This window comes from Neoarius graeffei, chromosome 19 (genome assembly GCF_027579695.1).
Source record: "Neoarius graeffei isolate fNeoGra1 chromosome 19, fNeoGra1.pri, whole genome shotgun sequence".
Lineage (NCBI taxonomy): Eukaryota > Metazoa > Chordata > Actinopteri > Siluriformes > Ariidae > Neoarius > Neoarius graeffei.
This window is the reverse complement of record NC_083587.1, coordinates 36,945,027-36,962,139: the sequence shown is the minus strand read 5'-3', so window position 1 is coordinate 36,962,139 and position 17,113 is coordinate 36,945,027. Positions and strand designations below refer to the sequence as shown.

The following is a 17,113-nucleotide window of genomic DNA, read 5'->3' as shown; positions in this document are numbered from 1 at the left end:
AAAATGTTATAAGAATCAGAATTGAAATACCTGTTTATTTTGATAATAATAATAATGGGGCGGCACGGTGGTGTAGTGGGATAGGCTCCAGCTTGCCTGCGACCCTGTAGAAGGATAAAGCAGCTAGAGATAATCTCATCTCATTATCTCTAGCCGCTTTATCCTTCTACAGGGTCGCAGGCAAGCTGGAGCCTATCCCAGCTGACTATGGGCGAAAGGCGGGGTACACCCTGGACAAGTCGCCAGGTCATCACAGGGCTGACACATAGACACAGACAACCATTCACACCCACATTCACACCTACGCTCAATTTAGAGTCACCAGTTAACCTAACCTGCATGTCTTTGGACTGTGGGGGAAACCGGAGCACCCGGAGGAAACCCACGCGGACACGGGGAGAACATGCAAACTCCACACAGAAAGGCCCTCGCCGGCCCCGGGGCTCGAACCCAGGACCTTCTTGCTGTGAGGCGACAGCGCTAACCACTACACCACCGTGCCACCCAGCTAGAGATAATGAGATGAGATAATAATAATAATGAGGTAAAACATCAATTGATGTGCTGTTGTATTGTTTTGACTGCAATCTAGATTAAAAATTATTTACAAATCATTGTTTTGGGTTTTAATTTTAATTCCAACTTACCGTCTCAACTTTTTCTGATTTGGAGTTGCAATTCCAGGTTGTAAATTGGTTCTAAAACTGCTGAAACTGAAACTTATGGCAAGAATGCCGTACAAAAACTATTAGACTCTCTGCAACGTGCAATCAGATACAGTATCTGAGGTTAAAGCTAGTTTTTTAGCGTGGTTAATAGTATATATTTCAAATGCATAAGAAAATGGCTATGACTCTTGGGACAGAAATGAGACACAAAACGCCATAAACTATTTTTCCTTTTATTGCTCAGCAGTAAAAAGTACAGTGTATATGCTACAATACAAAATAAGTCGAAAATGTGATTCCCTCTTCGAATAACTTTGTAAAGCATTCAGCAGTAAACCCAATATCCCTCCTACATATCCTTCCTAAATGTAAAATAAAAATAACAGGATGATAAAAGATAAAAAAAGATAAACACACACAATAAAATCAGTACATGACAACAGAAACTGTTACTGAGCTGACTCAATATGTAATACATTTACTGAAAGATTGACTGAATAACAATATGTTCATACATATGCTCAAAGTAAATATTGCAGTATAAAATATTTTCTCTGATTTAATCATTTATTCTAATACTTTTACTCTATTACATCCAGTGTTTTATACTCATAATCATCCAAAAAATTGTACAATACAGCAATAAACACCAGAGAACTACAGAGTGACAACTTTTGGTCTTATTCTTTCAGCAGAAAATAATGCAGTCCAAGATAGGACAAACCTCAATGCTCACAATAAAACAATTTTAAAGGCAGAAAGACAGACACAGACAAAAAAGGGCTTCTTCCTTCCACACACTTTAAAGCTTTCCCATCCTTTTTAAAAACAACTGCTTTTTTTGTCATGAGGGATCTGAGACGCATCTACCACCACTTTCTGAGCTCATAAAAGTGCCACTGTATTAAAAAAAAAAGTGTAATGGCTCAACAGAAAGAATACGCTAAGCATGTAATGATACAAAATTGCCCAACACCGTTAAGCTTAACAAAGCCAGATAATATTATCATGTGTTAAAAATTGCAGAGATTTGTAGGAACAACTTCAAACACTGGCATCCATGTTTAATTAAGAGATGATCTCATATCATCTCTAGCCGCTTTATCCTGTTCTACAGGGTCGCAGGCAAGCTGGAGCCTATCCCAGCTGACTATGGGCGAAAGGCGGGGTACACCCTGGACAAGTCGCCAGGTCATCACAGGGCTGACACATAGACACAGACAACCATTCACACTCACATTCACACCTACGGTCAATTTAGAGTCACCAGTTAACCTAACCTGCATGTCTTTGGACTGTGGGGGAAACCGGAGCACCCGGAGGAAACCCACGCGGACACGGGGAGAACATGCAAACTCCACACAGAAAGGCCCTCGCCGGCCACGGGGCTCGAACCCGGACCTTCTTGCTGTGAGGCGACAGCGCTAACCACTACACCACCATGCCGCCTTAAGAGATGATGTAACATACAATATGATCCCTAATCTATCATGTACACAGACACACACACACACAAATGCCACATGCAACTGGACACAGAAACACAGTGCTGTCTACAACAGGACTATAGACTTTTCAAATAGTCCCTGCGCTGGTGACTCATAAGGGCAAAAACTAAAAATGTCCTCAATCTCATGACAAACGAAACTACTACATGTCTTCCACTGATAACACAAGGTTTAATTACCTCCCTGAACCCAGGCACATACCAACTGCCATCTGCTTTTGCATCCCTGCACACACACAGGCAATTCAAGTTCATCAGGCTTTAAGTTTTTAAGTGTTTTGGGTAAGACCACACACATCTTTACAGCATACATTGCATTGCTTTATATTCCAAGCCACTTGAACACCACAGAAACCACACACACACTGCTTTTATTCAAAAAAGACATAAAAACCCTTATCACAATTAAGCATCTGTAGAAAATGTACATCAGGAAAAATATGCAAGGGGGCTCACCCTTACAGCAAGAGTGCTCTTAATTTATTCATTTGTCTTTTTAAACATGTCTAGATATCTTTTATATATATATATATCAGTCTCTGAAGGTTCACCAAATTATTAAAAAAAAAAACATTGAGAAAGAAAAAAGAAACAGACAAGCTTTGATAATGGTGACATGCTCAGATGTCAGAGGCCTTGTCTCTGTTGATGAAGAGAGTCTCTTGGCAGAAAGGGTTAACCAGGACAACTCCACTGTCGCTGTAGTCACCATTAGGGGGTAGGCATGTCTCCTGCTCCTGAAATATATGAGTTCAGTTGTCAGTGATCAATCGCACTGCATTTAAACTCAGGGGTGTTAACTGACATGGCAGACTGTGCCTGACTGGCACTGATCACAGAAATAAGGAATAGCATTATTGGCTTGGCAATGATTGGAGAAGCTCTCTGGATAAGAATAGAGGGGAAAGATGATGGCAGCATGTATTAGGAGAGAGTGATACAAAAAACTTAAAGAACTAATAAGGCCAGACAGATCGAAGAGATTCAATGAAGGTAAATTGCAAATAAAGAGGCAACAATTAAAATACTGACCAGAGACAAGCTGGAACAGAAGGCTTGCTCAAGAAATGCATGAAAAGTGTATCTTACAAGTATTACTGCTATCTAAACACTAGGTGGTGCGAGAGGCCAATCAACTATTGCCGTCCCCAAAAGCAACCTCACAATCTCTTCATTTAAAGCGTTTGTCAGTTTCTGGTACACAACAAGCATGCCATAAAACAAATCACTAATACACATTATATAGCCAAAAGTATGTGGACACCTGGCCGTCAGATCAATATGTGGTTTTTCCTCAAACTGCCACAAAGTCGAAAGCACACAATTGTCTAGAATGTTTTTGCATGCTGTGGCCTTTAGATTTATCTTCACTGCAACTAAGAGGCCCAAACTTGTTTCATCATGACAATGCCCCTGTGCATAAAGTGAACTTGGTATGGAAGCGCTTGAGTTGCCCAAGCTCTGATCTAAAACCCATGGAACACCTTTGGGATGAATTTTAATATTGACTGTGCACCAGGCCACTTGACATCAGTGCCCAACCTCACTAATGCTTTTGTGGCTGAACAGACAAATCACCACACCCACATTTAAAAATCTAGAGGAAAGGCTTCGCAGGAGAGTTGAGGTTGTTATAACAGCAAAGGGGGAAACAACTTCATGATAATGCCCATGGTTTTGGAATGGGCACATATGGGTGCCCAGTGATTCATAAAATTGGATTTCACTCTAGGATAATGTGGTACAATGTGATATAATTTAATGCTGGTGGAAGAAATGCTTATTAGAATAAAGAAATATAAACGTCTCATGACAAGCTCCTAAAAAACCTGTGTTTAATATTGTGCCTAAATTAAGTGTTCTTTTAAATGCTAGATTAACAATCTTCAGTATCTAACAATGCCTGGGAGAAAGCACTGAACCATCAAGGGAAGTAGTGATTATGTGCCAGGGACTTCATAGCAAGTTCTACCAGGTTCTACCAATTCTTTGGTTCACGTCATATCAACATTACTAAGGAAAGTCAACCTTGCTAACTGGGACTCAAAATTGATGCTTGAATGCATAATTTTAGCCAAGTACTGTGCACTTGTACTGTGTACTAGATTATACCTCTGTAACTTTTCCAAAAAAGAGGAATTTCCAGCATTCAAGCCCAGGTTGCAGAGAAATCAGTAAGTCTGCCATACAGAGGTAGAAAAATAATTGCACTTCATTTCTATTCTTTAGTATAATTTTCAGGGATTTATAACTTTACTGTTATATATATATATATATATATATATATATATATATATATATATATATATATATGTGTGTGTGTGTGTGTGTGTGTGTGTATATGTGTGTCACGATCCAGCCCAGAAATTCCAAATCCTGACCTATGCCTATGCACTCCACTCTGTTTTCCCCGTTCTCCCCGTGCTGTGCTAGCACACCTGCTACACATTTGCTGTTAGCCACTCTATATAAACACACCGAGAATTACACAATGTGAATAAATACTCACCATTAAGTTTTGTTACGTTCACATTCATGTTCTGTTTCCCGACCTGGATTACGTTTTTTGGACTAAGATTTTTGCCTGCTGATTTTTGAGATTTTTGACTGGGACATCAGGACTCTGTTTTTTCTGCCTCTGTTTTCTTCTGGGATTATTGTTACCTGTTACTCTGCCTTTGCTCTGCCGTCCTTGGATTTCACTAAGAGATTTTTGGAACGTGCTGCTGCGCCTACTTCCTGCCTGTTCTCCTCCAGAGCCCACTCATCAGGTAAGCCTCAATTAATTTCTAGTAGTTGCTCATTGTGTCCAATCTGTTCCCGTGGCCTCCAGGTTGTGACAGAATTTATCCGTCATACTATGGACCCAGCAGACTACGATGGTCTCAAATCTGCACTGGCTAAGCAGGGCTCTGTTCTCGGATCTCATCAGCAAGAGATCATAGCTGCTCGCCAGAGCATGTCCTCCATCACCAATACCCTGCAAAGACTCTCCTCACAGATGGACAGCTTTCAGGCTTCAATCGCAGGCCGACCAGCATCAGCTCCAACCAGTCAACTGGCCACTCCAGCCTTACATCAGGGCCTTCATTTGGTATTCAGTAAGACTTATACCACCACTCTTCCTCCACACTCTGCCCTACGATTGTGCCATAGAGCTGTTACCTGGAACCACACTTCCCAGGGGGCGTATCTCTTCTCTTTCCCCCATGGACAAATACATCTCAGCGTCTTTAGCAGCTGACATTATTCATCCATCATCCTCTCCAGCTGGAGCAGGGTTCTTTTTTGTGGAGACGAAAGACAAGTCCCTCAGGCCCTGCATTGACTATCAGAGATTTAATGCTATCACTGTCAAAAACCGCGATCCCCTACCACTCATGTCCACTGCCTTTGAGTTACTTAAGGGGGCTCAGTTTTTTACCAAGTTGGACCTCCACAATGCCTACCACCTGATGCAAACAAGAGAAAGAGACGAGTGGAAGACGGTGTTTAACACTCCTACAGGCCACTATGAATATCTAGTTCTTCCATTTGGGCTCATGAATGCCCCCTCTGCCTTTCAAGTCCTGATCAATGATGTCTTATGAGAATTCATTAACCAGTTCGCCTTTGTTCATCTCGATGATATCATCATCTTCTCCCCCACATTGGAGGTCCATCGGTTCCACATCAGACAGGTCCTGCAATGACTCCTAGAGAACCAACTCTTCACCAAAGCAGATTAGTGCGAGTTTCACAAGAGCACTATGTCCTTCTTGGGCTTTGTGATTTCCCCTGGGGTGGTCCAAATGGACCCCAACAAGGCCAAGGCAGTCTCTGAGTGGCCTGTTTCCTCTTCCCGTAAGGAACTGGAGCACTTTTTGGGGTTTGCTAATTTCTTTCGGAGGTTTATCAGGAACTATAGCACCATCACTGCTCCCCTGACTGAACTCACAAGCACCCCTTCTCATGGACCGACCATGCTGAGAGTGCCTTCTCTTCTCTTAAGAGCAGATTCACCACAGCACCAGTTCTCATCATCCCTGACCCAGCCATTCAGTTCATCCTTGAAGTGAACGCCTCAGACATGGGTGTTGGGGCTGTCCTGTCCCAGAGGTCAGCCATGGATAACAAGGTGCACCCCTGTGCTTTTTTTTCTCATTGCATGACTCCAGCAGAACACAACTATGGCATTGGTGATCAAGAACTACTAGCTATCAAACTGGCCCTGGAAGAGTGGAGGTTGGAGGGGACTGAGATTCCATTCATCATATGGACAGATCATAAGAATCTTGAGTACCTCAGGTCTCCTAAATGCCTCAATGCACATCAAGCCAGGTGGTCACTGTTTTTCTCCCGCTTCAACTTTGTGCTCTCCTTTAGACCAGGCTCTAAGAACATCAAGCCAGATGCTCTTTCCAGGCAGTTTTCTCTGGATTCTCAGCAAGATACTGCTGAGTCCATCCTCCCTGCCCACTGTCTCATGGTTGCTGCCCAGCTCGAGATAGAAACTGCTGTCCAAAATGCCCTGCCCAGTGATCCAGGACCAGGTAATGGCCCACCCAACTGACTTTATGTGCCTCCTTGCATGCACTCCCAGGTGCCTCAGTGGGGGCACAGCTCCCTCCTAGCCTGTCACCCTGGGCAGCCTGGACCCTTGTTGTCCTCAGGCAATGCTTCTGGTGGCCGACCATGCAGTAAGACGTTAAGACCTTTGTGGCGGCCTGTGACATCTGCTCCAGAAACAAGACAAATAACCAACCTGCTGCCAGACTATTAAGACCCTTACCTGTACCTCACTGTCCTTGGTCCCACATTGTGATGGATTTCATCACTGGCCTCCCCAGCTCCAAGGGTAATACTTGCATCATGATGATCACTGATTGCTTCTCTAAGGCTGCTCACTTCATTCCCCTCCCTAAGCTGCCTTCAGCTAAAGAGACAGCAGAACTATTTATCAGCCATGTGTTCCGGATACACAGTCTGCCTATGGATATTGTGTCTGACAGAGGTTCTCAGTTCTCCGCTCACTTCTGGAAGGAGTTCTCCAAGCTCATTGGAGCCACTCCCAGCCTCTCCTCAGGTTATCACTCCCAAACTAATGGGCAGATGAAGCGTACCAATCAGAAGCTAGAGGTCGCGCTATGATGCCTAATGTCTGGTGATTCTTCCTCCTGGAGCCAGGCACTTCCTTGAATTGAATACACCCACAACAGCCTTCACTCATTATCCACCAGGCTGACCCCCTTCCAGTGTTGCCTTGGTTACCAGCCCCCTCTTTTATCCAAACAGGAGAAGGAGGCATCTGTTCCTTTGGTCCAAGCCTTTATCTGACGCTGTTGCAGAGTTTGGGTGCATGCCAGAAATTATGTGCCAATCACGTATACAAGAGGATGGCGGATTGACATCGCAGGCCAGCTCCTGTCTACCACCTGGGACAAAGGCTCATGTTGTCCATGGCCAATCTCTTCCTCAGGGTTTCCTCACATAAGCTGGCCTCCAGGTTTGTTGGCCCCTTTCCTATTTCTAAGGTCATTAACCCCACAACTGTGAGATTATGAGTCTGAATGCAGTTAATGCACAAGTCCGAGTCCAAGTCCAAGTCATCAGTGCTCAAATCCAAGTCAAGTCATGAGTCCTTAAAATTAGGGCACAAGTCGGACTCAAGTCCGGGTTCTGGACTCAAGTACTACAAGCCTGCATTCAACAGTGGTTTCCGACCTTGCCCTTTACACACTGAGATGTCTCTAAATTCCCTGAATCTTTTCACAATATTATGTACTGTAGATTTTGAAAGACCTAAAATCTTGTGTTGAGAAATGTTCTTTTTGAATTGACAAACAATTCTCTCATGAATTTTGGCACAAAGGAGTAAGCCATGACCCATTCTTGCTTGCAACAACTGAGCCTTTGGTGCTTGCACCTTTTATATCCAATCATGATAGAAAGTAACCTGCTTATTGTGGAATCTTCCAAAATGGTGTTACTTGAATATTCAACAAACTTTTCAATTTTATTTTACCTCTGTCCCAACTTTTTGAGTGTATTGCAGGCATCAAATTCTAACTTCATTTATATTTACAAAATACAATTAAGTTGGTCAGTAAAACTGTTGAAAATTTTTTCTTTGTACATTTGTCAGTTAAAGAAAGGTTCACAGGAATTAACAAATCACAGAGTTTTGTTTTTATTGCATTTTGGAAAATATCCCAACTTTCCTGGAAATGGTGTGTGTGTGTGTGTGTGTGTGTGTGTGTGTGCGCATGTGCATGCATGTATGACAGCCATTTAATTCCCTTCCATTCCACTGATGGAATTTCAACACAAGCACAACTCATTTTACTTAATGAGGTACTGACTAGGTGATCACCTGAATCAAATCTTATTTAACAAGGAAACATATAAAAACCACTGCTGTGGTCATCACTATCCTCTTACAATAGGACCAGTTTGGATGGCAAAAATAGTGCTAGTAGTACCTTAAATTTAATTGCAATACAAAAATATCTATTCATCATGCCAAAAGAGTTAAAAAGAAAAAGGTTTGAGTGAGAAAAAGAAGGGTTCAGTTCTGACTTTACTGGCAGAGGGATAAAGTGAGCGTCAGGTTGCTTCCTTCCTCAAATTTTCAAAGATGGCAATTCATAAGAACAAGGTCAAGCAGCAGACATTGGGGACAATAAAGTTCCAGACTGGCAGAGGATGAAAATGACTCTCCACTGACCTGGATGATTGTCAACTCCTTTTAATGTCACTCAACAACCATAGGAAGATATCAAGTGACTGACAAAAAGAATGGCAAATGGCACCTGGGGTTAAGTGCACAGCAAGGACAGTTCAAAACAGGCTCCTCCAGACATGGTTGAAGTCATGCAAAGCTAGAAAACAAACACTTCATCAATGAAAAGCAAAGAAGAGCCAGGCTGAGGTTTGCTGAAGACCATAAGGATTGGACTGTGGAGGACTGGAGTAAGGTCACCTCTGATACGTCAACTTTTCAACTTTTCCCATCACCTGGTCGTCTAATGGTGAGATGGAGACCTGAAAAGGCCTATAAAGCACAGTGTCTTGAACCCACTGAAATTTGATGAAGGATCGGTGATAATCTGGGGGTTCTTCAGCAAAGGCTGGAATGGGGCAGAATTTTGTTTGTGAAGGACACATGAATCAAGCCATGTGCAAGGTTATCCTGGAAGAAAACTTGCTTCCTTCTGTTCTGACAATGTTCCCCAACTCTGAGGATTGGGATTTCCAGCATGACAATACTCCATGCCACACAGCCAGGTAAATCAAGGTGTGGATGGAGGACCACAAGATGAAGACCCTGTCATGACCAGCCCAACCTCCAGACCTGAACCCCATTGAAAACCTCTGGAATGTGATCAAGAGGAAGATGGATGGTCACAAGCCATCATACAAAGCTGAGCTGATTGAATTTTTGCACCAGGAGTGGCATAAAGTCACCCAAGAGCAACGTGAAAGACTGGTGGAGAGCATGCCAAGACACATGAAAGCTGTGATTAAATATCAGGGTTATTCCACCAAATATTGATTTTTTTAACTCATCCTAAGTTCAAATATTGGTATTGTTGTTTAAAATTGAATATGATCTTGATTTCTATGCATTATTCAAGGTCAGTTAACACTTCCTCTTTTGTTATGTTGACCAGTTGTTATTTTCTGCAATTAAATGGTCTCAGTTACAATATTTTTATGTGGAATTTGTGGGAAATGTTGTCAGTAGTTTACAGAATAAAACTAATATATATTACATGAACTTTATTTATGAATTATATTTTAAAACATCCCACCAAATCCATACTAATGTGTATGAATAACACAACCAATCTAGGATAATTACGTAACTTAACAACGAGATGCTCAAATAATAAATCAGAATGAATTCAAACAAAAATAGTGTGATGTCCATCCATCATTGTTACGGGGTAGTCAGAGCCAATCCCAACTGACCTTTCATAAGAGGTATGGTACACCCTGGACACGTGGCCAGTCTATTGTGAGGGTAAGACAATGATGAACAATCAGTCACAATCACATTCACACCTATGGGCAATTTAGAGTGGGTAGTTGACTTAATCCGCATGTCTCTGGACTGCGGGAAGAAACCCACGTGGGCATGGAGAGAAATTCATACAGAAAGGTCCCAAGTGGTGCGAGGTTCAAACCCAGAACTTTCTTTCTGTGAGGCAACAGTGCTAACCACTGCAACATGGTGCTACCCATAGTGCAATATCATCTTATTTAATGAAATTTCTACACCAACACATCTTAACAATTACACACCTTTTAGTTGTGTGTGATTAGGAAAAACGTGATTAGCAAAAAAAAAAAAAACATACTTCTGTCCAAAGCACTTAAGGAACCTCTACAATTATGAAACTATCTGTTTTACTTGATTTCTTTAGTATTTAAAGACTAAGAAAGGATGTAAGTAGGAATGTGTAGTTCTAAGTGTAAAACTAATTTGTTAATCATACATCAACAGTTTCCAGTGGGAGTATCTCACGAGGGAGCTCCACAGCATGTCGATTGAAGTAGTCCATGGTGATGGTGTTGTTCCAATAGCTCAAGTTGTTCTCATTGCTGGTTGACTTCTTCTTCCTTCTCATGCAGCACACTGTCAGCAGCACAGCTATGAAGGAGAACAGAGTCAGCAATCACCCAAGAATTCATCTCAATTTCATTCTGGCTACAGGACATATAATTTTTAGCTATTAGACTGCATAAAAAATATAACGCCAGAAAGGCCATTATTTACAAACACCAAAACTAGGACCATTAATTCCACTGCCACACAATATTAAGCCAACAGAGTTAACAAAGCCAATGAGTTTAGTGAGTGGCTTCCAAAGGTCAAATATAATGCAAAATACTCACAGCAGGAGGACACAGGCACACTGATGGCAAGCACCACCCATACAATGTCCATTTTGGTCAGGCAAATAGTGGCACGTTTATCGTCAAGATCAGGGCCTGATTGGTTCCCTGAGCCCCAGGGCCCTCGTGGGGTGGTTGGCAGTCTACTCACATTTGTTCTTGACAGCAGCTCGGAGGTGCTTGAATCATTCATGAGTGGTGGAATATTCAACGATGTACCTAAACTGCCATCAGTGGAGCCGATGCCCATGTCTGTTACACTACTCTGGGGTGAGGAAGCATCTGCGGTTATGTTAGCAGGAGAATTTGTCCCAGCTAATGTCTTTGCTGAGCTGCTGTTCTCAGAAATGCTGCCAGTCACAGTAGGGAAGGTAATGTTATTTGTTTTCGAGTGCTCAGTTGTGTTGAGGGGAAAATAGGTGGGCAGACTAGGGGGCTGTGATTGTGATGGGGACACAGGCACATTCCCTACAAATGTGGGTTCTTCAGAAAGAGTGTCAACATTACGCAGTGTGATGGCATGAGCATGCTGCCTTTTCTCCAGTGCCATAGCAGGGATTGATAACCATGATGACATCATTGAAGAGTAAGGGTAACTGGGGTTGGTTGGCGCTTCAACACTCATCCCTTGAATGTCATCATTGCTTGTGGACCTTACTTGCTCCAAATCATTTATGGACCTTGGTTGGGAAGAGTCAGTTCTTTGAAGCCCCTCAATGGCAGGGGCCACATTAGACTCTGACTCTGTAGATACCTTCTGCTTTTTACTGACCATGCCAGTTCGGTTCATCCTGCTTCCTGTCTTCTGACTGATAGATGAAGACTTCATGGCCAGGTTCCCAGAAATGGCACTGGAATTCCACACCATGGATGGTGTAATGATGGATCCAGAAATGGTTCTGCTCGAATCAGGTCCAACAGAGTTTTGGAACTCAGCTTTGAAGGGATGGTCCCTTGATTCAATACTAGACATGGGACTTGTTCCAAAGCTAGCCTTGACTGTGGTAGTGTGAGCCAAATGAGGCATCAGCAACTGGGTCAATGCCAGGGCAGACACTGGTGCATTGCGACCTGTGAAAGTGGGCTGGACACCAGTACTGGATTCCTTCCACCAGCCAGGTGGGTTTGGTGAATGTAACATGGAGACAAGGCTCCGCGGTGTCCAGCTGGGAGAGAGCTCCTCTGCAAAGGATACCAGCTTCTCTGGTACTGATAGGATCAGAAGAATGCCTGAGGGAAATGGGGAAAAAGTGGTAAGGCCAGATAGTCAATAGAGTACATGCTTAATTAAAAGGTTTGATTATTCATGTCATTGTTGAGATTCTGACTTTGAGATGCATGTCTCTGGGACTATAACATATGCCATATGCCTATGTTTTTGGGATTTGTCTAGTATCCTGTGATCTGTGCCAATATACAGTACTAGTCAAAAGGTTGGGCACACCTTTAATTCAGTGGGGGTTTTTTTTCTTTATTTTTATTAATTAAAAGACACTTCATGTCTTGAAGTAATTATGGATGTCATTTCTCTTTACTTAGTTGAGCGGTTCTTGACATATGGATTACTACAGTTGTCGAACAGGGCTATTACTGTATTTTTATTATTTACTGTTTACTGTTTGATTATCTCAAACGCATTAAGAACTCAAGAAGTTGCACTAATTAACTTTTGACCAGGAACAGCTGTTAATTGAAAAGCATTCCAGGTGACTACCTCATGAAGATAATGCCAATAGAGTGTAAAGCTTCATCAAGGTAAACGGTGGCTACTTTGAAGAATCTAAAATATGGAACATATTTTTAAACACTTTTTTGTTTACCACATAATTCCATATATGTTCCATATGTTATTTCATAGTTTTTCTGTCTTCGGTATTGTTCTACAGTATAAAAAATAGTCAAAATACAGAAAAAATTATGAATGAGTAGGAGTGTCCAAACTTTTGACTGATACTATATGTGGGCTGCTGTGGTGAATACCTTCTCAAATAATACAATACACTTTTATGTTGCACCACTCAGGAGTTAAGCAATAATATTTTGATTAAAAAAAGGAAAGAAAAGAAAAGGGCTATAGAATACAAATCATATCAAAGATCCTTCCATGTCATCTCATTAAATAAAAATAAAGGGGGTGCATTTATTTCAGTATAATGCAATCATCAAAATTTTGAACATAATATTCATTTAAAGCATTTAAATTTGACAATTTCATATTGTATATCTTTAACACTATATATTCAAGCTGTGCTAAATTCAGCAGTGTCATATTTAATGGCAGGTGTCTTTTCTGACAGCTCCAGACTCCTAGATAGCACATCTACATTTAAGTTGGTCAAAAGAAAACGTGTTTTAATGCAAAAACACATCTTTTGAGAAAGACAGTGGTCTTATTTTGTCTTTAGTTCTAAAACCTCTCCATATCTATGACTGGCCATGAAAGCAACAGACAGAGTGTATTTTGCTAAAAATGTCAGTACTACAGACAACCAGCGCTACCACTCTGTGTTGCACTTGTACCACTTTCACAGACACCACTGCTGTTGTTTATTTGTTCTCTGTATTTCAGGATTGGTAGACTTGTTACCATTCTGATGCACAGCATAACAGATGCAGTACATTCAATAATGTACAGAGCTAAAGGCTGAGAATAGGAACAAGGGGTGTGTGCATTGCATGTTCCCAACCCGCAGGTAGACAAATCATTTTACCAATTAGAAGCACTTTAGCTAGCAACTGCATTAGAAAAAAAGACTGTTGTCTTATATTATTACACTGATGTGTGCAGAAATAATAGATATAAAAGATGTAAAGAAATAAAGAAATTTACATGTGCAGAAGGTGGAGACTTTTTTTTTTAATATTACTGCAGCCAAAGATCTCATCTCATCATCTCTAGCTGCTTTATCCTGTTCTACAGGGTCGCAGGCAAGCTGGAGCCTATCCCAGCTGACTACGGGCGAAAGGCGGGGTACACCCTGGACAAGTCGCCAGGTCATCACAGGGCTGCACATAGACACAGACAACCATTCACACTCACATTCACACCTACGGTCAATTTAGAGTCACCAGTTAACCTAACCTGCATGTCTTTGGACTGTGGGAGAAACCGGAGCACCCGGAGGAAACCCACGCGGACACGGGGAGAACATGCAAACTCCGCACAGAAAGGCCCTCGCCAGCCACGGGGCTCGAACCCGGACCTTCTTGCTGTGAGGCGACAGCGCTAACCACTACACCACCGTGCCGCCCGCAGCCAAAGATTATTGACACAAATCAAACATTACTTACACAGTTTATGTCAGAATTATACTACCAGCTTTACCTATATCCATTTCTGTATTCTCAGAAACATTCATCTGACAACGATAGACACCAGTCTTGTGCAGTAGGACACTTTTTTTTTGTAGGAAACTAAAACTACATAGTTACTATTTGCATTTTTAAAGTATTTTTAAGTAGGTTTATGCTGTATTGCCCATCCATCCATCCATCCATCCATCCATCCATCCATCCATTATCTGTAGCCGCTTTATCCTGTTCTACAGGGTTGCAGGCAAGCTGGAGCCTATCCCAGCTGACTACGGGCGAGAGGCGGGGTACACCCTGGACAAGTCGCCAGGTCATCGCAGTGCTGTATTGCCAGTTGTCTTAATTTTATACCACGTACTTCTGATATTCTTTGTACTGGATTATGATTAGTAGTATTATTTAAAACTGTGTGCTTTGTGGAATTAAATGCATATTATGATTTTGTTTGCTAGAAGAAGTGCAAAGATTAACCTGGGTTAGCCAGGGCTCTGAACTAGTTTGAGGAATGAAAGTAAATTCCAGAAATGAATGGTATGTTGAAAATGTTATGTCTTTCATCAAATTTTACAAACGATATTGGATTATCACATCTTGCCTGATTCAGGGTATCATACCTCATCATTTTTCTTCTCAGGCTGTAACATTAGAAGGCTTCAGTTAAATAAACTAGCCAAAATAAATTTATATTTTAACCAAATCAGAGCCCACATATTTGTTTTCATTCAAATGGCTATTCAGTACTTATTGCTAATTATTTGTTTACAAACAGTAATTACATTTTAATAATTTCATTTTCAGTCAAACAGTGATGCTATGTTTATTTATGCAGGTCAGGGTTAAAGTTCAGTATTACAATTAAAATATTTATAGATTTCATATTGTTTTTACTGATGAACAACACTTTGTGTGATTTTCTACTAAATACCCTTTCCCATTATGAATGCTTTTAATTGTTATTAAACTCAGCTTCGGTATTCGTCGGGGGCTCCAGGTTTCCAGTTGGGTCACAATCTTCCTTCTCAGGTCAGCAGTTCTTGTGTTGAGGCTGTTAGCTGTTGGGGCTTGGTACCCAATCTCTGGTTGTGGGGATGATGATGATGACATCTCCCCGCTGACCTGTCTTCCTGGCTCCCCCTTGCCGTAGCATCGTTGTATTTCATTAATAATGAACACTTATTAACACTGGGTTAATAGCTGTTTCTTTGTTAGCCTTGATTGTGGGTTTCGAAGTATCCAATGGTCCCACATTCGATGCATGTATCTCTCTGGGATTGCTTGTATAGTAGCATTCCAGCAAATCCGTATTTTCTGTCCTCGTCCACCGATGTCTTGTTCCAGTAGCCCATTTCTCATCAGTTTGCCCTGGTTCCCTAGCAACTGACACAGACCTTGTTGACCCGGGCGACGTCTGAGCCGGTATGACTATCAGTTATGTCTTCACTCATTCCTGAGGTAGGCTGATATATCATGAGGGGTCTTGCCTAAGGACCCTTACTGGATGATGTTTTGCCCCGACTGGGATTCGAACCCCGATCTCCTGCATCGTAGTCAGTAAGCATTACCACTGTACTATCCAGTTCTTGCTGTGAGGAGTATATATATATATATATGTATATGTGTGTGTGTGTGTGTGTGTGTGGGGTGGCACGGTGGTGTAGTGGTTAGCGCTGTCGCCTCACAGCAAGAAGGTCCGGGTTCAAGCCCCCGTGGCCGGCGAGAGCCTTTCTGTGTGGAGTTTGCATGTTCTCCCCGTGTCCGCGTGGGTTTCCTCCGGGTGCTCCGGTTTCCCCCACAGTCCAAAGACATGCAGGTTAGGTTAACTGGTGACTCTAAATTGACCGTAGGTGTGAATGTGAGTGTGAATGGTTGTCTGTGTCTATGTGTCAGCCCTGTGATGACCTGGCGACTTGTCCAGGGTGTACCCCGCCTTTCGCCCGTAGTCAGCTGGGATAGGCTCCAGCTTGCCTGCGACCCTGTAGAAGGATAAAGCGGCTACAGATAATGAGATGAGATGAGAGATATGTGTGTGTTTGTCGTGTCTCAGCAGTGGTACAGATTTGAATACATTATGATGATATACTATTTAAAGAGTATAATAGCTTATAACTGAGCAGCAGAACCCAGCACAAGGCCAGTTTTTCTAGGACTGCCTGATTAGATCTAATGAACAGAAGACAGACCTCTACATCCATTTACCACATAATAAGTGTCAGACAATACACATCGCTGTTGCTGGACATAATTGTTTTTGCCCCTTGAAGCAAAACAGAGCTGGTGAGATGATAATGATTAAACTTTCTTTTTCCAGACACAAACAGGAACAAATATAACAGGGGCCTCAAAAACCAACCGAAATACCAGGACATATGATGTGTTTGCTAATATTTTCTTTGAGCACACTCCAAAAACTTATAACCAAACAAGTGAAAATATCTATGGGTGAATGTGTCTAATATTTCTTATTACACCATCATTATAAATCAGATAAAAGATTCACCCAGTTTTTAGCTTTTATGCATTTCAAGTTTTACATTTTCTTTTTCAGTGGGCAATTACTTTTGGTTCTTTCTAGAAATAAATGCTTAAAATGAGAAAAATTACCTGCCAGTAGAACAAGACAATTTCAAGCTTGAAATTAGTAAAACTGTCAAGGAATAAGTTTAATAATCTTATATTAGCTTTACTATAATCATATAATAGGAACTATTACTAGATATATGTAACTTCAGTCAACATACTTTAACTT

The 17,113-nt window shown here is 41.7% G+C and overlaps 1 protein-coding gene across 3 annotated transcripts in view; it reads right to left on the bottom strand.

The window, feature by feature from the left end:
• Positions 1 to 1,980: 1,980 nt before the first annotated feature.
• The window catches only part of tmem108 (transmembrane protein 108), a 171,160-nt gene continuing 156,027 nt past the window's right edge, over positions 1,981 to 17,113 (bottom strand). For all 3 annotated transcript variants that reach the window (XM_060900032.1, XM_060900033.1, XM_060900031.1), the window contains 3 exons: positions 11,056 to 12,285; positions 10,656 to 10,810; positions 1,981 to 2,912 (listed from right to left, as the gene is read on the bottom strand). In XM_060900032.1, coding sequence (XP_060756015.1) covers positions 2,796 to 2,912; positions 10,656 to 10,810; positions 11,056 to 12,285 — 1,502 coding nt within the window. In that variant the 3' untranslated portion in view covers positions 1,981 to 2,795. The remainder of the gene's footprint in view (positions 2,913 to 10,655; positions 10,811 to 11,055; positions 12,286 to 17,113) is intronic.